The sequence below is a fragment of the Phocoena phocoena genome, chromosome 3 (assembly GCF_963924675.1).
Source record: "Phocoena phocoena chromosome 3, mPhoPho1.1, whole genome shotgun sequence".
Taxonomy (NCBI): domain Eukaryota; kingdom Metazoa; phylum Chordata; class Mammalia; order Artiodactyla; family Phocoenidae; genus Phocoena; species Phocoena phocoena.
Genome location: NC_089221.1, coordinates 161,832,550 through 161,852,039, shown reverse-complemented (window position 1 = coordinate 161,852,039; position 19,490 = coordinate 161,832,550). Strand labels below are relative to the sequence as shown.

The window sequence follows — 19,490 nt, the reverse complement described above, 5'->3', positions numbered from 1 at the left end:
TGAGAAGTAGCCCCCGCTCACTGCAAATTGAGAAAGCCAGTACGCAGCAACGAAGACCCAACGCAGTCAAAAATAAATAGATTTAAAAAAAAAGTTTCTGTAGGAAGCTGCTTCCCCCACCCCCCCCACCCCCCACCCCCCCACCCCCCCACCCCCCCCACCCCCACCCCCGCCACCAGTTAACATATTCATTTGAAGACATCTACTCTCACCCACTCTCGCCCCAGGGCCTTTACACAGGCCGTTCTACTCCCTGCATGCCCTTCCCCCACCTCCTTACTCAATAAGCCCCCTTATCCTTTGCGACAAACCCTCCCTTGATCATCCCATTAAAAAGTTGCCACCCTCCCTGCTTGCTTCCCAACTTTACTTTCTCTGCCACCTGTTACATATTTTTTAATTAATTAATTAATTTTTGGCTGCGTTGGGTCTTTGTTGCTGCATGCGGGCTTTCTCTAGTTGCGGCGAGAGGGGGCTACTCTTCATTGCGGTGCATGGGCTTCTCACTGCGGTGGCTTCTCGTTGCAGAGCAGGGGCTCTAGGTGCACAGGCTTCAGTAGCTGTGGCATGCGGGCTCAGTAGTTGCGGCTCGCGGGCTCTTGAGCGCAGGCTCAGTAGTTGTGGTGCATGGGCTTAGTTGCTCCGTGGCATGTGGGATCTTCCCGGACCAGGGATTGAACCTGTGTCCCCTGCATTGGCAGGCGGGTTCTTAACCACTGCATCACCAGGGAAGTCCCATATTTTCTTGATAGATTCCGCATATTTCCAGCCTCCCCGACTACTACAAGAACTCCACGGGGATTGGGAGTTTGTCTGTTTTGTTCATGGCTGTATCTGCAGCTCCTAGACCAGTGCCTGGCACACAGTAGGAGCTTAATAATTGTTTGTGGAGGAAATGAATGAGTCTTTCCTTATTGTTTCATGGAGATCTATAATTTCATTTTCATGACTCTGTAGCACCTCCCAGGATAGATGAGCTGTTATTGATCTAACCAATCCCTTAGGTGGTTTCCAATTTTTGTTTTCATAAAACAAACAATGCTGCAATGAATCATCCTGTAGTTCTGTCATCTTTTTGCCTTAAAAATTTTTCTTTTCATTGAAGTATAGTTGATTTACAATATCTTATAAGTTTCAGGTGACTTTTTAAAAAAATTGTGCAAAGTACACTTAACAAAAAATTTACCACTTTAGCCACTTTAAAGTGAACAATTCAGTGATTTTTAGTACATTCACAGTGTGTGCAACCATCATCCCTATTTAGTTCCAGAACATTTTTATTACCTCAAAAGGAAACCCCATCCCCATTAGCAGTCACTCTCCATATCCCTCTCCCCAGCCCCTGATAATCACTAATCTACTATCTGTCTCTGTGGATTTGCCTGTTCTGGACACTTTATATTAATGAAATCATACACTATGTAGCCTTCTGTGTCTGGCTTTCTTCACTCAGCATAATGTTTTTGAGGTTCATCCACATGTAGTGTGTATCAGAGCTTCATTCCTTTTTATGGCCAAATAATATTCACTGTATGGATGGACCACATTCAGTTTATCCACTCATCAGTTCCTGCCCCTGTCATTTTGTAAACATGAAAATATTCAGGAGTCCCAGGAGTGGGATGCTGGATCAGTGGGCATGTGCATTCATAATTCCTGTGACAGGATGCCTTACATCGGGCTGCACTACAGATGCTCCCCCAGCAATGTGTGGGGTTGCTTGTTTCCCCACAGCCTGGCCAGCACGGGGTGTCAACACACTTTTGAATTTTTGCCCATCTGATAGATGGAATCAAAGAGTATCTCAGAGAGATGGAATCAAACAGTATCTCAGAGTTGCTGTGATCTGCTGTTTTTTACTAGGAGTGAGTATCTTTGGGTTGTTGAAGAACAAATTGTAGCCCTTCCCCAAAGTCTCAGTTCAAGACCTTTGACCATTCGTCTGAGTTTGGAGATGGAAAGGGGGCAGAGTCTGAGGAGAGGGGAAAGCGTGGGGGAGTAGACTCCAGCCTCCCAGAGTCCAGGAAAGACTCTTGACATTTATCCCATTTTACAGATGTGGAAACTGAGGTACCATTTTACAGATGTGGAAACTGAGGTACAGAACAGTTAAGGTCAAGCAGTGAGCCAGGGGCTGGAAAGGATTTGAACCTGGTCTGCCTGAAGCCCGGACCCCAGTGAGGTTGAGACTCTCTGCCAGCCTACCTGTACCCATTCCCTCCTCAATCTCTCTTGTGTCACTATCCCTCAGGTCTGACTCAGCTCCCCCTCTCCCTCTGGGACTCCAGGCTCCTCAAAAGGTTTGCCACCTCCAGACCCCGGACTCACTCCAGAAGAATCTTTTGACACAGTGCCCCTCCCCTGCTCACATACCTGCTTGGCCCTGGGAATAAAGCCCCACTCCTCCGCCTGGCTTTGGAGGCCTGTGCTGCCTCCCCAACCTGCCCATGTCACCAGTTCCTCCATTTAGTCTGTCCCTTCCAGCCACTCCTAACCACGCTGTCCCAGCCGGCCATGCTTTCTCAAGCTGCAGGACCTTTACTCCTGCTGTGCCTTCTGCCTGGAATCTGCAATGCATTCATTTCTGCCTTCCACTGCAACTCATCCTCCAAGCCCCAGACTCAACATCCCCCCCACCCAGGGAGCCCTCCTCACATCCCTCCTGCAGCATGGAGGCACGATTTGTACATGAGGAGAGCTCTGATCTTGTGGGAGAGGCTAGGAGCTTGGAAAGTCAAAGGCCGTTTGCCAAGGAATCCTTGGCAAACTCCTACTCATGTGTTGAAACCCCAATTCTAATGTCTCCTCTCCAGGAAAGCTTCCAGTACCCTGTCCCTCACTCTGGCCTTGACCTGACTCCATCAGACTTGGGGTGCCTGTGTCTGGTTCTGTCTTTCTCTGAGACTGGTTGCTCCTGAAGAAACTGGACAGGACTGAAGTCTCTTGGGGGCTCAGCATGGATGATGTTTGTTGAACGAATAAATGAATGCATGGGTTGGGAGTCAACTGAGCTGAGACCAGGAAGTGAGCTGATGAGGTAGCAGTTAGTTGGGGTGTTACTGGGGGACATGTAGTCATTGGGTTCCAGCAAGAAGGAAGCAGGCTGCCCCTGCCCTTCCCGTAAGAATCCTGGTCCTTGAGGCCTTTCAGCAGGGAGGGGGTGGGGGCGGGTCTCTGTATCTTCTTCATTCTTCCCCTCTGCACTTCAGCCGACACCAGTTCCTCTTCTCCTGAGTCGATGGGTACAGAGCCTGAGAAGCGCCAGGCACCGCAGTGGATCCGGATCCGCGGAGAGTCAGACCCTCTGACCCCCGCGTCCAGGTGAGCCACGACGCAGACCCTCGGCACCGGAGACTTCTAGCACGACCGAGGCCAAGGCTTGGCAGGGGGACCAGAAAGGTAGGACGGAGGCACTAGAACTTGGGTCTGTGCAAACCACAGCTGGTGGGACCCCGTCAGCAGCACCCCCCACCCCCACCTCCAGCCCAAGACTCCCAACAGCCTGCAGTTCTGAAAAGAAAGGCAGAGGGGCGGGGTCGTTTCCGGGGCAACGGCTCATTTGCATGTAGTCCCGACTTGGCCAGAGAGGGCTCCTGAAATGTTGGGGGAAATTGGGCAACTTAGCCCGAAGGGGCTGATCTCAGAGAAGGGGAAGGGGCTGTCTGGGTCAGGTCTCCTCCTCGCCTTCCAAGCCCCTGAGGCATCCCGGTTAGGTACCCATTCCCCGGAAGGGGAGACTGAGGCAGGGGGCCAGAGCCAATCAAAGAGGAGCCACCAGCGGAAGGGCTAAGTTTTAACACTTCAGAAGTGGCCTGAGCTGCTCTTGGCTATTAAATATATATATAACAAACATAGGTGGCAAGGGGGAGGGTAACCCCAGACTGAGATTGGGGCTTGGATTCCGGTGTCTCCACCTAGGTTGCTTGCATGGGGGGCGCCCCGGTATGGGTGCTGTTGGTGCCGCTGCTGTTACTGCTCCATCCAGGCAGCCAGGAATTGTCGTGCCATGTGTCCTCGGGGGGCGTGAACTGGACCAGGGAGTTCACGGACACATGCCTGAACTTCAGCGGTCAAAACCTGAGCCTGCTGCCTCAGAACCAGTCTCTGCAGGCCAGCAGTATGCTTCATCTCGACCTGTCTGGGAATGGCCTTCGACAGCTCCCACTGCTTTTCTTTGCTCACCTGGGAAAGCTGCAGGTCCTGGATGTGACCAACAACCCCCTGGACCTCGTGGACAGGGCACTGGCCGAACACTGTGACCTGGACCTGAGGGCTGACTGCAGCTGTGTCCTGTTACCCTGGCACGAGGTCCGGCGGGACAACTGCTCTGGCCCACAGCCTCTGCTATGCCTGGATGTGTCCACCGGCGCCTGGCACAACGTCTCTGCCTTCTTGGAAGTGAGCTGTGCCCGTCCCCTGACCATGATAACCATAGGAGCGCTGGTGGCCAGTGGAAGCCTGTTCCTCATGCTTGCCATTGCTGGCCCAGTGCTGGCGTGGAGACTCCGTAGACATCGGGTAGGCAGTAGCCGGGGCATGAGAAAAATGTGGGCTGTTCAGAATGGTCCCAGGTGTGGCTCGGGCCAGCAGCCACGGTATAGTAGCCGGGGCCTCAGCCCTAAGCTCCCAGCAGCCACCCTGCCCAGATCTTCCACTTCTGACTATGAGAACATGTTTGTGGGCCAACCAGCTGCCAGGCACAGGTGAGTGACCCACACACATCTGCTTGCAAGACTCTGGAGCCAGATGGCCAGGGTTCAATTCCCAGCTCTGCCTCTTACAGGCTGTGTGATCTTGGGCAAGTCATTTCCACCTCTCTGGGTCACCGTTTCTTCACCGATAAAATGGGGACAATAACAGCCCTCCGCCTCATGGAGTTGGGATAAGAATTGAGTTCTTGTGTAGGAGACAAGTGTCCCTCTCATGACCTGCAAACCCGGCTTCTGGCTGCCAAGGATTGGGAGAGAGGAGGCAGGTGTTCAAGGCAGAGTCGGAGTTCTGCGGTAGCGGTCAGCGGCCTGGGCTCAGATGTCGTGTGACCCAGGGCCGTCTCTGAACTTCTGTTTCGGTCTCTGTAAAATGGGACAGCACTCCGGTCTCCTTCTGACACATAGGAGATGCTAAGAGAGCCATCTGTGTCTCTCTCTACCCCACAAAGCCCTGCCTCCAAAGTTGTCTGGGCTTAGATAGATGGGTTCAACTTTTCCAGGTTGGATGAGGGAGTGGAGGGGATTTCAGGGGGGCAGGCACAAGGAAGGGCAAAAGCCTGGCAGTGGGAGAGAACAGAGAATCTGCTGTGGATGTGTTTTGAGAAGGCAAGACATCAGGGCTGAAGTTGGAGGGGGCTGGGAGGATCCAAGCAGGAAGGGAAGAGGGTCATGGCTGGGTTTTGCAGCAGCAGAATCCAAAAGGTGGGGAGGCCTGTGAGAGACTATTGGTTAGAAATAAGAGAATATACAAAGCAGATGCAAATATGGCTCAAATGCAGAAGTGGGCTGAGGTAAGGAGTTGAAGGCACCACACTCCCTAAGGCAGCTTGTGTTCTGATGCTTGCCTCTGCCTCGCTGTCACCAAGACCTCAGGACCAGTCTCCTCTAAAAACACTGTTAAGAATTGGATGTGTCAATCCCAACCTACATTTTAAAGTTGCAGAGATGGAGGTTCTGGAAATTCCCTGGTGGTCCAGTGGTTAGGACGCTGTGCTTTCACTGGTGAGGGTGCGGGTTCAATCCCTGGTCGGGGAACTAAGGTCCTACGAGTCGTGCGGTGTGGCTGAAAAAAGAAAAAAAGAAAGAAAGAAATGGAGGCTCTGGAAGGCAGGGGAATGACATGCCCAAGGTCAGAAGCAGAAGCAAGAAACAAACCCTGAGTTCCATCCCCATACAACCATTTATGTATTTGGAGTAAATTATACTAAAGTACAGATGACTGATAGACACCATTTACCCAAAGTGGCCTTTTTTACAAGAGGATCGGGGGTGGAGGTGTTAGGATGTTCTGGAAGCAGGAAAGTTCTTCTCTGGGTGTCTTGCCCACCATAGCAAGACATTCCTAAGAAGCTACCTCCTCCCTGATCCATTTTGTGGATGGGGAAACTGAGGCTCAGAGATTTATTTTTGTATCAAGACCACAAATTCAGCTGCTTCTGGGGACCTGGTGAAAACATTTCCCATCTGAAGGGGCACTGGTTCAGCTCCAGCTACTTGTGTTCCTGTGGCTGGTGTGACTAGAGCTTCCAGTTTTTCAAGAGGAAAACAAAATCTAGAATTTCATGTAAAAAATGGGCAACAATTTCAACTTTAAGGAAGAAAAAAAACTCTACTATGACTCAGGGTCCTTGGACCACAGCGTTACAATGCTGAATCCACAGAATCTTCCCTGAATCAGTGCCCCTTACTTGCTTTCCTCACAGAAAGTTGGGCCAGGCTGGGAGAACACTGCCCCATGACTCACTTTTCTCATATGTAAATATTAGGAGTGGACTCAATCGCCCTGAACTACTTTGCCTCTCAAAGCTGATGTGCCTGCTCCCTGAATCCTACCTGCCCTCCCATCTGTCTGTCCCCACAGGCCTCACCCTTCAGAGGACAACGACTTCTACATGAACTATGAGAGCCGCCACCATGATTCCCAGCCTGTCTACTGCAACTTGCAGTCGCTGGGCCAGGCCCCATCGGATGAAGAAGAGTATGTGATCCCTGGGCGCTGAGCCTTCAACATCTCAAACTCCAGCCTACCCCCTTCCAGGTGACTTGGGGCACCCTGGATCTTCCCTGGCCTCAGTCTTCCCATCTGAGGAATGGGGCCAGGGAAGGATCATCCTTGAGGCCCCAGGGAGGCTCTGCAGCCCCCTCCCTAGACCACTCTGCTCCTCAGGCCACTCGGCTGCTAGAAGTGGAGAAGGAGAGACCCCAACACAGGGATGGGAGGGTCAACGTGTGAACTCTGTCGTCACCCTCCCGTTGGTGTGCAAGTATTGCCCAATAAATTCTGCGGGACAGATGAGGCTGCTGGGCTTCCAAGACGAGAGCTCTGGGACTCCCAAATTGCTCCCAACCCCCAGTCTCTCCCCTCTGTCACTCTCAGGCCCCCTTCTCAGGTGCCTGGTATCGTATCCAGACTTGCAGGGCAGCCCACACTAGCCTCAAAGGGATCCTTATAACTCATGAATGGGACTGCGCCCCTCCCCTGCTCACGCACACTCTATGGCTCCCCACTGCCCCCAGATTCTCAGCCTGGTGGTTGAGACCTGCGTGACCGAGCCCTGCCCAACCCACTGCCCTCTCCCATTCCTCTGCCCTTCTGGTCTGAGCCTCCTCTCCCTCAAGCTCACCTCCCTCCTGAAGCTTTCATTTTCTCATGTCATTTACCCATGCCTTTCCTTTTGCCCAGATTGCTACCCCCTTCCACGTTTTCTCACTCTTAAGCATCTAAATACAGATGCAGAACTCTGGTCTGGGCATCAGGAGGCATGGGTCCACTTCCTGACTCTGCCATTAACCCTCTGGGCTTCAGTTCCCCCATCTGTAAAACAAGGTGATTAAAATTGGCCTCTAAGGCTGGTTTAGCTCTAATACGCTGAGATACCTTAACTCATCCTTCAAGGCCCAGGTGCGATGCCAATGCCACTCTGAGAACCCTTCCCTGGTTCCTCCTCAGGCAGAGTTCATCACTCCCAGAGCTCAGTGTATTTCAAGAGTTTGTTCAAGCTCATGCCTCAGCTGGGTTTCCTGTCAGCTGCTCCCAGCCCGACTCCTGCCAAGCCCCCAAACTAGGGGAGACAGAGATGGACACAGACACCCCCAGTCCTGGGAGGTCAAGCCTGGGCCAGAAGGAGAGATGGAACGACGGTCCCCAGAGGGAGATGAATGAAGGAGCTTAAAAAGGGCTGTACGTAAGAGGGGAATCTGAAGTGTGTTTTGAAGGATGCATAGGTGTTCAAGAAGTAGAAAGGACAAGGCACACTGGGCAGGGGGACCAGCCTGGAGGTGTGAAAAGGCACACGGGCAGCAGTGTCCGGCAAAGGCAACATTTGATGTTTGGGGAGAAACTCAGTATGGCAGCTGCTACCTTTGGGTGATCTTGACATTGAGTTTAATTTTGAGGTTCCCTTGGCTTCCCCAACACCTGGGAGTGACCCAGGGTGGGAGAGGCAACCTATGAGCGTCTTCAGCTTCCTTGCACCCCTTGCATCCCTGCCCTAGACACTACTCGAGCCCCCACTCCTGCTGCCAAAAATCTGTCTTCCTCTGCTCACTAATGCATTGCCTGGGTTGACCTCTTTGCACGATTCTTAGTACAGTCAGCCACTTATGATTTATACTCAATTTGTACTCATTTGTCCCTGCACTCAGCTGAGCTTGAATGGAGTGGTAAAATTTTGCCTACGTTGTTCCTTCGTGTCCTCAGTGCCCAGCCATGGCCTGGCACAAAGTGGGTACTCACTGAATACATTCAGGGGCACCTGCAGTCATTCAGATCTGCCTCTGGATGGTGGGGTTCACAGGGGACACATCTCACTCACTGCTGAAGCTGGGTGCTCTGTCCTCCAGACGCCCATGACAGTTCCTCAGGGTGAACAGGCAAGTGGGTGTGGGGAAGGGGCTGGGCTTGGTACATCTCAGCAATTCTAACATCCTAAGGAGGAAAAGATATAACCTGGGAGATGTGGTGTGCATGAAAACGTTCTTCACAACTTACTTCTCCCTGCTCTTTTTTTTTTTAGTTAGTTAATTAATTTATTTTTGGCTGCGTTGGATCTTCGTTGCTGTGCACGGGCTTTTCTCTAGTTGTGGCGAGCGGGGGCTACTCTTCATTGCGGTGCTCAGGCTTCTCATTGCAGTGGATTCCTTTGTTGCAGAGCGTGGGCTCTAGGCCTGCGGGCTTCAGTAGTTGTGGCACACGTGCTTAGTTGCTCCATGGCACGTGGGATCTTCCTGGACCAGGGCTCGAACCCATGTCCCCTGCTTTAGCAGGTGGATTCTTAACCACTGTGCCACCAGGGAAGTCCCTCTCCCCGCTCTTTTTATATGAAAGGATAAAGGCATGATTAACATGAAGGGAGGTGCCACAAACAGGAGAGGTAATGGGACTCTTCCAGGTCGGGGGCAGATTCACACACAATGCACGTGACTCTGGGCTGCCTGTGTTTGGAAAGGTGACCCCCATGGAGGGAGAGAGAGCAGGATGGCGATAGAGACAGGGCCAGATAATTACGGAAACAGGAGTACTGAGAGATCAGAAGAGATGGAGGGAGGCTGAGACCCAAAAGGGTCTCAGAAACAAAAGCAGAGGAATAGGGAGGTAGAGAAGCACAGAAACAGAGAGAGGGATGTCCCCGGCTGTGCTTGAGGAGCATTGGCATCGTGACCACCGTCCAATCTCTTGGCATCCCCAAGAACATCCTGCCACCCATTCCCCAGACTGTTCCAATCATCTCATATCAGCTCCCCTGAGGGAACTGAGGCCAGCGGGGGTGGGCTCTTCCCAAGGTCACCAGCTCCATCCTGGACACCACAGGGGTCAGGTCAGACAGCTTCATTTTTATTACCAGAGTTTTCCATAAACGCACACCCTGTCAGACCACGCCTCCCCAGACCTCCAGTCCCCAGGCAGATCACCCCAATAAATTAATAATAAATACAAACATAAATACATAGGTTTGGGCCAGGAGGGAGCAGACAGCAATGGTTAGGAATCGGGTATTTCAGGTTCCACGAGCCCATCAGACAGACAAGGACAACTGAAGTCATTTCCATTGCATTTGTGCCATAAGTGAAGGACCAGGGCTGCTCACACGCAGTGGCAGTCCTTGGCCACGAGGTCGTCGAAGGGCGTGAGTGACACGCGGCCGTCGCTGTCTTGGTGCATGAGCACCACCGGATCGTAGCTGGCTGGCACGCAGCATGGGGCAGGCGCAGCATCAGGGTTCAGACCATGCAGACGCGCTTGCATCTGCGCGTGCGTGTTAGCCGATCGGAAGTGGCTCGGGCACGCGCCGGTGCACATGCGCACGTCCAGCTCGCGCGGCGCCAACACCCAGTCAGCCCAGCCCAGGTCCTCGAGCGACGCGCGCAGGCTCTGCAGGCGACAGCAGCGCCCCTCCCCTAGCGGGCAACCGTCCCGGGTGCGAGCATGCGCGTGGCGTCGCCCCCTGGTGGCGCTTGTCCGCCAATGCAGCTCAAGCTGGGGCTGTGCAGAAGACAATGCCTCCAGCAACTGGTCCGGTCGCGGCAACGCTCGCAGGCGTATTGCGGGAGCCCGGGAGCTTCCGAGGCTGAGCTGACGCTGTAGTGGCCGCGTCACGTCCCACGAGCTCCGCGCCTTCGGGGACAGCCGGAGAAGGGCCCTTTGCAGGCGGGAGGCTGCAGGGAGCCCCTCAGTTAAGTCGACCCGGGGGATGCGCAGGTGCAGGTGGCCGCCTGGTCCAAGTCGCACTATGGGAGAGAGGGAAACCAGTCATTCACGGGCCTACTGTGTGCCGGGCGCGGGGTGGTGGTGGTGTGTGTGTGCCCATTTCCTCCGACACCCCAAGCTAGATCTTACCTCAGGGCCTTTGCACAAGCTACTTCCTCTACCGGCCACACTCCTCCCTGAATCTCAGCATGGCTGGTTACATACCACTCCAGCCTGCCTAAAATTGGCACCGACCTATTTTATTTGGTTGTCTATTATTTGCCTCCCCCACCAGAATCTCAGCGGGGATTTCTGTCTGCTTGGTCACCACTGTGCCTGACACATAGCAGGTGCTTAGTTAACGAGCTACTGTGTTTTCAACTCTCTGGTTTCCTCCATATCTGAGAAACGAAGGGTGTCTGGCTCCCCAGGATTCTCATACCTCCAGGCTGGTACAGATGTTGGGGATACTGGGGAGACTGAGGTTTGAGGGCTCGCAGCCCAGTCACTAGGCTCAGAGAGAGGGAAGTTTTCCTGGAGTCCCACAGCACAAGTGGGATTAGGGCGGGATAAGAGCTCTTCCTTCTGGCCTGACATCCTCCCCTCAACTCCCAGTTCCTAGCGCAGCCCACATCTCCTTGCACCCCCTCCATCCGCTGGAGGCTCGGTGGAGGGCGTGAAAATACTCCACTCCCTCCCTAAGGTACCAGTCACGTGCAACTTTAGCAGTGCCTTGGCGCGCGATTGCATCAGATTCGGAACCAGCCCAAGCAGGTTCTGCGCATCTCTGTGCACCACTCTGTCCCTTCCCCCGTCCCGCCCTTCTGCCGGACCCCTGGATCCTTCCCACTGGAAATCCCCCTCCAACCCTTTCCTCACATCCAAGAGCAGGGACCACGTCCCCTCGCCCAAACTTGTCTCTGGGTTCTCCGGACTCTTTGAGTCTTCAGTAGAGCCTCTGGATTCTCTGGCCTTAGTTTCCCCATCTGCCACCCGGGGAGGTGTTGTAACATCTCAGGTTGGCTAAGCCTCGCCTGGTCCTGATGCAAACCCAGCCTTTAGTTCCCCCATCAGCCTCGAGGGGTGACTTTCTTGCCGGGTTCACGGATGGGAAAACTGAGGCTCGGCGGCAGGTCTAGGGCTCTATGTCTGAGAACCACTGGTTAAATGATGGGAGCTGCCCAGGGTGGGGTCTCCGAGATTTTACTCACGCTTTGGAGTGACTACCAGGACTTGAGGAAGGGGAATGAGGTCCGGGTTCAAGTCTTCCCGGGTCTGGTTCGCTCGAAGCCGGGTCAGCAAATCTTCGTAGCGTTTCCGCAACTCCCGGAATCTGGAGACATCAGGACTGGAGTGCACGTTTGAGGGTCCCGGGAAAGTGGGGAGGTGCTCCTGGGCCAGAGATAGGGCGCCTTGCGACGGCAGCCAGGAGAACATGAACAGCATCAGCAGCATCGGAGAGCAGTGTGGTGGTGTCGGTCTCTGCCCTGGCATGGCTGTGTTAGTTAAGCTCTAAGCTGGGACTGACCGGACGCTGCTGGACTAGCCTTTATAGTCCCGGGACTTTGTCCGCCCCCGCCTGCCTGGTCCCGCCCACCGTGGGTGCAGAGTAAACACTCCAGGGACCACAACTGGGCGGGGTCTTCGGCTGCTTTTCAGGGGGCAGTGCTTTCTGATGGGTAGGAGCTCCTAGGTATGCTGGGAAATCCCCCTCAGGAGCCTCTCTGAGCCTCAGTATCCTCTTCTGTGAAATGGAGACATCATCCCAGCTTGGTGGACTGGAGGGAAGAATAATTTTCTCAAAAAAGATTTATTACTATGTGCTAAACTCCACAACAGGAGCTTAAGGGATGAAGTGGCTTTCTTCCCTGATGAGATTCCTGCTCTCCCCTCTTTGCTTAGGGTCAAAGGCTGAAGATAGTGAAAAACAAAGGGAGCAGAGGGAAAAAACGGCCAGAAAGTGCAACCTGGGGCAAACCATTCCTCTCCATCACACCTCTATTTCTTCATCTGGAAAATAAGGAAGGATTGAGACTTTCACTGGAGAGAAGGTCAAATGAGGTGTAAAGGACAGGACCAGGCACATAGCAGGTGCTTGATAAACTGGGTGTTTTTGCAGTTACTCATCTTCAGCTGGGGAACTCCTATCCATTCCTCAAAACCCTACTCAGAAAGCCCCTCCTCCAGGAAGACTTCTCTGATGTTTCCTTTCCAGGCTCAGCAGGGTGCTTCCAACCCCATGCCTTCCTCCAGCCCAGCCCTGACCCCACAGCGCTGGGAGTGTGTGTGCTTGCTTGTCTCTGTCTGCCCCAGACTGGGGGTTTCTTGAAGGCTTGGGCAGGGATGAAGCTACTCTGGGCCCCCATCCTTTGGCTGGGCCTGAAGAAGAGGTGGCAGAGAATTGGGGTGCTGGGGCCTGGGGCAGTGAAGGCTGGTATCAAGTCCAGCCACCAGAGGATAGAGGGGTAGAGGGTGCCCCAGGAACATCCTTTCTCCTGGGGTACCCAGCCCTTGCTCTACTGCTCAGGACTCCTGGCCCCAGGCATCCATCCCTGTGCCTACTCCCAGCTTCCTGGCCTCAGGATGGGCCACTGTGCAAAGCAGATCGTGGGGGTGTGTAAAGTGTGACGGGGTGTGTGCAGGCAACAGATACAAGGAGGGGTGTCACACAGCAAGGCTCCTACTGGAGAAATGGAGTCCAGGCCCTCCCCACCTCCAGCTGTGTGAGTCCCACCAAGCCTCTGGCTCCACTGGGTCTCAGCCTCACCTTCTGTCAGTGGGATTATCTCCCAGCTATGGGGGTGGAGGGCTGAGGCTCTCGATGTGATGCCCCGGGCATTCAGCAGATGCTTAGTAGAGACGTCTCTCTGCTCACGTCACCATCATGTCCAACTGACTGCAGCTGGTTGGGAGGCTGGACCAGTCCTCTTCTTTCCATGGGACTCATTTCCTTTCTAGGGATAAGGAAACAAAGACTCTGAGGGGCAAGTAAGGTGGGTAGAGTTGTAGGGGACGATCTCACCATAGGATCTTGCACGTGTCCACACAGGCCACGCAGACCTCATCTGAGTCTTGTCAGAATGCCTGGGTGCCCTGGGAACCCAGAGTTTGGAGGCCTGGGGGGAGTTTCTCGGAAGCCGTTACCACTCACCTCCTTACCTCTCTTGGAAAGCTGTCATGGGACAGCTTCTCATGCCTCCCAGGTATGAGCCTCCCCAGGAAATTAACAGAAAATTCAACTTTTAAAGTGAACAGGACTTCCCTGGTGGCGCAGTGGTTAAGAATCCGCCTGCCAATGCAGGGAACATGGGTTCGAGCCCTGGTCCAGGAAGATCCCACATGCCGCGGAACAACTAAGCCCATGCGCCACAACTACTGAAGCCCGCGCGCCTAGAGCCCATGCTCCGCAACAAGAGAAGCCACCGCAATGAGAAGCCCGCACACCGCAACGAAGAGTAGCCCCTGCTCGCCGCAACTACAGAAAGCCCGCGCGCAGCAACGAAGACCCAATGCGGCCTAAATAAATAAATAAATAAATTTTAAAAATAAATAAATAAAGTGAGCAATTGAGTGGCATTTAGTACATTCACAGTGTTGTGAAACCACCACCTGTGTCTAGTTCCAGAATATTTTCATCACCGCAAAAGGAGACCCCGTCCCCATTAGCAGTCACTCCCCATCCCCCCTCCCCCAGCCCCTGGCAGCCACTAATCTGCCTTCTATCTCTATGGATTTGCCTGTTCTGGACATTTCATATTAAACATTCTTTCCCCACATGAACAATTCTCTGACACCAGCTGGGTGTCCTATAATTCAACTCAGTTATGGCACTGTCTACCCAGAGATAGCATCAGACCCCATGGCTTAAGGGCTCAGTATACCACAAGACTGCCCTCCACCACCCCTCTTTAGATGCCAGTCACAAGTCCAGGTGGTCACCTGTACTTTTGACCAATGGCTATAAATCAGAGGTTTCCATAATCCCTTCCTTGGGTTTGATTAATTTGCTAGAGCCAGTGAGAGAACTCAGGAAACCCATTCACTCACTAGATTACAGGTTTATTACAAAGGATATTAAAGGAAAGGGAGGGACTTCCCTGGTGGCGCGGCGGTTGAGAATCCGCCGGCCAAGGCAGGGGACACGGTTCGACCCCTGGTCCGGGAGGATCCCACATGCCGTGGAGCAACTAAGCCCTGCGCTGCAACTACTGAGCCTGCACTCTAGAGCCCGCGAGCCACAACTGCTGAGCCCGCGTGCCACAACTACTGAAGCCCACGCACCTAGAGTCCATGCTCCACAACAAGAGAAGCCACCGCAATGCAAAGTCCGTGAACCGCAACAAAGAGCAGCCCCCGCTCGCCGCAACTAGAGAAAGCCCGTGTGCAGCAATGAAGACCCAACGCAACCAAAAATAAATAAATTTATATTAAAAAAAAATAAAGGAAACGGATCAACAGCCAGATGGAAGAGATGCATAGGGCAAGGTATGTGAAAAGGGCATGGATTTTCCATGTCCTCTTCCAGCGCACCACCCTCCCAGCACCTCTGCATGTTCATCAACCCAAAAGCTCTCCAAAGCCCATCCTTTGGTGTTTTATGGAAGCTTCATTACATAGGCACAGTTGACTAAGTCATTGGCCATTGGTGATTGAACTCTAGCTCCAACCCCTCTTCCATCCCCGGCATTGGGGGGTATGGGGAGGTTGGGGCTGAATGTTCCAACCCTCTAATTGCATGGTTTGTGCTCCTAGCAACCAGCCTCTATCCTTGAGTTGTTTTTCAAAAGTCACCTCTATAACATAACGAAAGACACCTTTATCTCTCTCTTCACAGGAAATCCCAAGGGTTTTAGGAGCTCTATGCCAGAAATGGGGTGGAAGACCACATGTATATTTCTTATTATAAGTGACAATATCACATATATAAACGGAATCGATCTAAACGGCAGCATGTGGCCTTTTAGATCTGGCTTCTTTCACTCAGCGTGTTTTCAGGGCTCACCTATGTTGGAGTGTGTATCAGTGCTTTTCTCTTTTTTATGACTGAATAGTATTCCAGCATATGAAGGCACCACACTTCATTCATCCATTCATCCGTTGATGGTCATTGGGTTGTTTCCACCTTTTCAACTATTGTGAGTAGTGTTTTCTCGAACACATACATGAAGATTTGAGGACCTGTTTTCAATTCTTGTGAGGTTGTACCCAGAAAGGGAATTGCTGGATCATATGATCATTCTATGTGTAACTTTTTGAGGCATCACAAAAATGTTTTCTACAGCCCTCTGCCTTTTTATTTATTATTTTATTTTATTTTATTATTATTATTTTTTTGCAGTACGTGGGCCTCTCACTGCTGCGGCCTCTCCCGTTGCGGAGCACAGGCTCTGGATGCGCAGGCCCAGCGGCCATGGCTCACGGGCCCAGCTGCTCCACGGCATGTGGGATCTTCCCGGACCGGGGCACGAACCCGTGTCCCCTGCATCGGCAGGCGGACTCTCAACCACTGCACCACCAGGGAAGCCCTGCCTTTTTATTTTTAAATTTTTATCAAGATATGACTTACAGAAAGCAAAAAGGCCTAATCTTAGGTGTTGAGTTCGATGACATTTCACATAACCACCTCCCGAAATGAGGTTCCAGAACACTCTCAGCTCCATCACTCTCCCTACCTTCAGATAACAGCTGTGTCCACCTCTGTTACCATGGATGAGTTTGCCTGTTTCCTAACTTGATGTAGACAGAACCAGCCAGTACATCCTCTTTTCTGTCTGGTGACTTTCACTCAACACCATGGCTGTGAATGGCTGTGTTCTTCCCCTATTGTGTGCCTTGTTCTTTTTCCTTGCTGTATAGTATTCCACTGTGCATGTCCAGTAGTGGAGCTGCTGACTCATGAGTGGGTGTCTGTCACTTTACGAGCAGGACCAGTAATTAGTTCCCTTTATTCCTGGAACTTCACAAGGGGACACAGCCCGTGGGTGGTCCCTAGGGACAGGAAAGGATGACATTAGCTCCATGGTGGTTTCCACTTCACCAAATTCTGGAATGCTGGCAGCCAGGCCGATCTGGCTCCCCTTCACAGCATTGTTAGCCGATGACCTCATGGCCAGTCCCATGGCCAAGCTGGGAGGAACAGTGGGGCAGGCCGCAGGCAGCCAGCCAGTGATGAGCTCAGTCGGCCGGGACCCTGCATTCCTCACTGGCAGCTTCCACGAGTCCCAGAGGCCACGCCACGGCAGAGGTAAACAGAGCACAGAGGCCGGGGGTCAGGCTGTTCCCTCCACTTGGCTTAGCTCCCAACCTCCTAGAATTTTTCCTCACTTCCTTCTGTTGGCCGTAGGCACCCTCATCAGACACACGCAACACGCAAGAAACAACCCAAACCCAGTTGTTGGTTTCTCATTATGTGAGGCAAACACAGTCATGACACAAGATCCAGAAGAGGTGAAAAAGCAGGTTATTAAAAAATCTCTGAGTTCGACGGACAAGGAGAACTGCTGTCCTGTAGCTGTGAACGTCCCTCCAGGCCAAAATGTTGCCTGTGTCATCGATGGGGGTCCACAGGCAGCCTGGGTTCAAATCATGGCTTAGTCCTTGAGATGCCAAGCAGATTTGGGAAGCATTACTAATCTCTCCAAACCTGTTTCTCAGTGCAGCCTGTTTCTCAGTATTACCCTCTTATAGGGCAGCACTGAGTAGATGAAGTTGGATTGGAGCTACACTCCCCAGAACTAATAACTATTGGTATTATGGGTAATTGGCCAATAATGTCTCAGCTTCAGCTGGAGTTGAGCTCAGATAGGTCTGGGCAAGCTTACTTAGAAAGAATGGCCCCCACTGGCAAACTCCTATTTACCTCTTAAACCCCAGTTTGATGCCCCATCTTCCAATAAGACTTCCTTGTTCTCTGCCTGGGTTCCCTCAGGCTGAGGGGCCTCCCTCTGGCCTCATCCTGACCACACAAGGCTGGAGGGTCTGAGTCTGGCTCTGTGCCCTGTCAGACCAGAGCTTTCTGGGACCAAGTCCCAGTATCATTATGTTAGTTTCCTGTGGCTGCCATAGTAAATTGCCACAAACTGGGTAGTTTAAAACAACAGAAATTTATTCTTTCACAGTTCTGGAAGCCAGAACTTTGAAATCATAGGTTGGCAGGGCCTTGCTCCCTCCAAAGGCTCTAGGGGAGGAGGCTTCCTTGCCTCTTCCAGCTTCTGGTGGCCCCAGGTGTTCCTTGGCTTGTGGCTGCATCACTTCAATCTCTGCCTCTGACTTCCCATGGCCTTCTCCTCTTCTCTGTCCATCCCTCCTCTTCTCTAAGGACACCTGTCAGTATGCAGTAAGTCTCCTACGTGCAAACGAGTTCCATTCTGAGAGCACATTCATAAGTCCAATTTGTAAGTCCAACAAAGTTAGCCAACGTACCCAACTAACACAATCGGCTATATAGTACTCTACTGTAATAGGTTTATAATACTTTTCACACAAATAATACATACAAAACAAACAAACACACAAAAATAAAGAAAACATTTAAAATCTTACAGTACAGTCCCTTGAAAAGTACAGCAGTCCAGTACCACAGCTGGTATACAGGGGCTGGCATCAAGTGAACAGGCAAGAAGAGTGACTGACTGGAGGAGGGAGAGGAGGTGGGAGATGGTAGAGCTGAGGGATCATCAGCAATAGGAGACGGAGGGCAAGCTGCAGTTTCACTCACGCCCCACGTTGATGGAATGTATGTTCGCATCTTCGAAAGTTCGCAACTTGAAGGTTCATATGTAGGGGACTTACTGTATTTAGGACCCAGTGTAAATCCAGAACAGTCTCATTTCAAGATCTTTAACTTAATTACTTCTGCAAAGACCCTTTGTCCAAATGAGGTCACATTCACAGGGACTGAGGGACCTGTATCAGCTCATCAAGGGAGGTGTGGTCCAGAGAAGGGCCATGAAAGTCCCTGAGAAGCATCACAGCAGTGAGTGATGGCGATGGTGTGGAGAGACACCTACACCTGCAGCAAAGGGTGGAGCAAAGAATAAATACCAGGGGAAAAATTTTGAGCACCTACTGTTACCAAACTGATCTCGGGTCAGCTCACCCTACACGCAACAAAGCCAATCTACGGACACCAGCTTGTGTTGAAGGAAAGCACAACGTTTATTGCAGGGCACCAAGCAAGGGAGCGGGAGACCAGCCTCCAATCCACTCCACCTTGGCCCCTGAGTTAGGAGGTTTTTTAAAAGGGGAAGAACAAAGAGGCTGAAATTAATCATCTTGTGACATTTCTGTTTTTTGATTTTTTTTTGCGGCACGTGGGCCTCTCACTGTGGCGGCCTCTCCCGTTGCGGAGCACAGGCTCCGGACGTGCAGGCTCAGTGGCCATGGCTCACGGGCCCAGCCGCTCTGCGGCATGTGGGATCTTCCCAGACCGGGGCACGAACCCGTGTCCCCTGCAATGGCAGGCGGACTCTCAACCACTGTGCCAGCCAGGGAAGCCCCTCTGTTTTTTTTTTTAAATCAGAATTGTACCCATTCTTTTCTTCTTCTTTTTTTAAATATTTATTTATTTGGTTGCACTGGGTGTTAGTTGCAGTGCTTGGGCTCCTTAGTTGTGGCATGTGAACTCTTAGTGGCAGCATGCATGTGGGATCTAGTTCCCTAACCAGGGATTGAACCCATGTCCCCTGCATTAGCAGGTAGATTCTTAACCACTGCACCACCAGAGAAGTCCTGGAGTACAAAGAGTCTTAACTACTGTGCCACCAGGGAAGCCCCTGCTGTGATATTTCTTTTTTTTTTTTTTTTTTTTGTGGTACGCGGGCCTCTCACTGTTGTGGCCTCTCCCGTCGCGGAGTACAGGCTCTGGACGCGCAGGCCCAGCAGCCATGGCTCACAGATCCAAACGCTCTGCGGCATGCAGGATCCTCCCGGACCGGGGCACGAACCTGTGTCCCCTGCATCGGCAGGCGGACTCCCAACCACTGCGCCACCAGGGAAGCCCTGTGACATTTCTTAATCGTAGTTTCAGGCATCAGGATATGTCCGGTTTACGATTCTCTGGCCAGGTGGTCCATGGCCCTGGGGTCTGTGAGCCC

The 19,490-nt window shown here is 52.3% G+C and overlaps 2 protein-coding genes across 2 annotated transcripts; one reads left to right on the top strand and one right to left on the bottom strand.

Annotated features, from left to right (window-relative positions):
* The first annotated feature begins 3,927 nt into the window (after positions 1 to 3,927).
* Positions 3,928 to 6,709, top strand: LRRC25 (leucine rich repeat containing 25). Its single transcript, XM_065873791.1, has 2 exons — positions 3,928 to 4,703; positions 6,571 to 6,709. Exons 1-2 carry the CDS (start codon positions 3,928 to 3,930, stop codon positions 6,707 to 6,709), a joined length of 915 nt encoding a protein of 304 aa, XP_065729863.1.
* Positions 6,710 to 9,664: 2,955 nt separating this feature from the next.
* GDF15 (growth differentiation factor 15) lies at positions 9,665 to 11,918 on the bottom strand. Its single transcript, XM_065875004.1, has 2 exons — positions 11,607 to 11,918; positions 9,665 to 10,436 (listed from the first exon to the last, which is right to left on the bottom strand). The coding sequence occupies exons 1-2, from the start codon at positions 11,887 to 11,889 to the stop codon at positions 9,793 to 9,795; spliced, it is 927 nt and encodes a 308-aa protein (XP_065731076.1). The 5' UTR covers positions 11,890 to 11,918; the 3' UTR covers positions 9,665 to 9,792.
* Between the last annotated feature and the right edge of the window lie 7,572 nt (positions 11,919 to 19,490).

Bases quoted from the DNA above. Each gene is read 5' to 3' on its own strand.
- LRRC25 (XM_065873791.1), top strand. From the start codon at position 3,928: ATGGGGGGCGCCCCGGTATGGGTGCTGTTGGTGCCGCTGCTGTTACTG. The intron at 4,704-6,570 runs GTGAGTGACCCA...CTGTCCCCACAG, and splicing joins CAACCAGCTGCCAGGCACAG to GCCTCACCCTTCAGAGGACA.
- GDF15 (XM_065875004.1), bottom strand. From the start codon at position 11,889: ATGCCAGGGCAGAGACCGACACCACCACACTGCTCTCCGATGCTGCTG. The intron at 10,437-11,606 runs GTGAGTAAAATC...TCTCTCCCATAG, and splicing joins CCTGGTAGTCACTCCAAAGC to TGCGACTTGGACCAGGCGGC.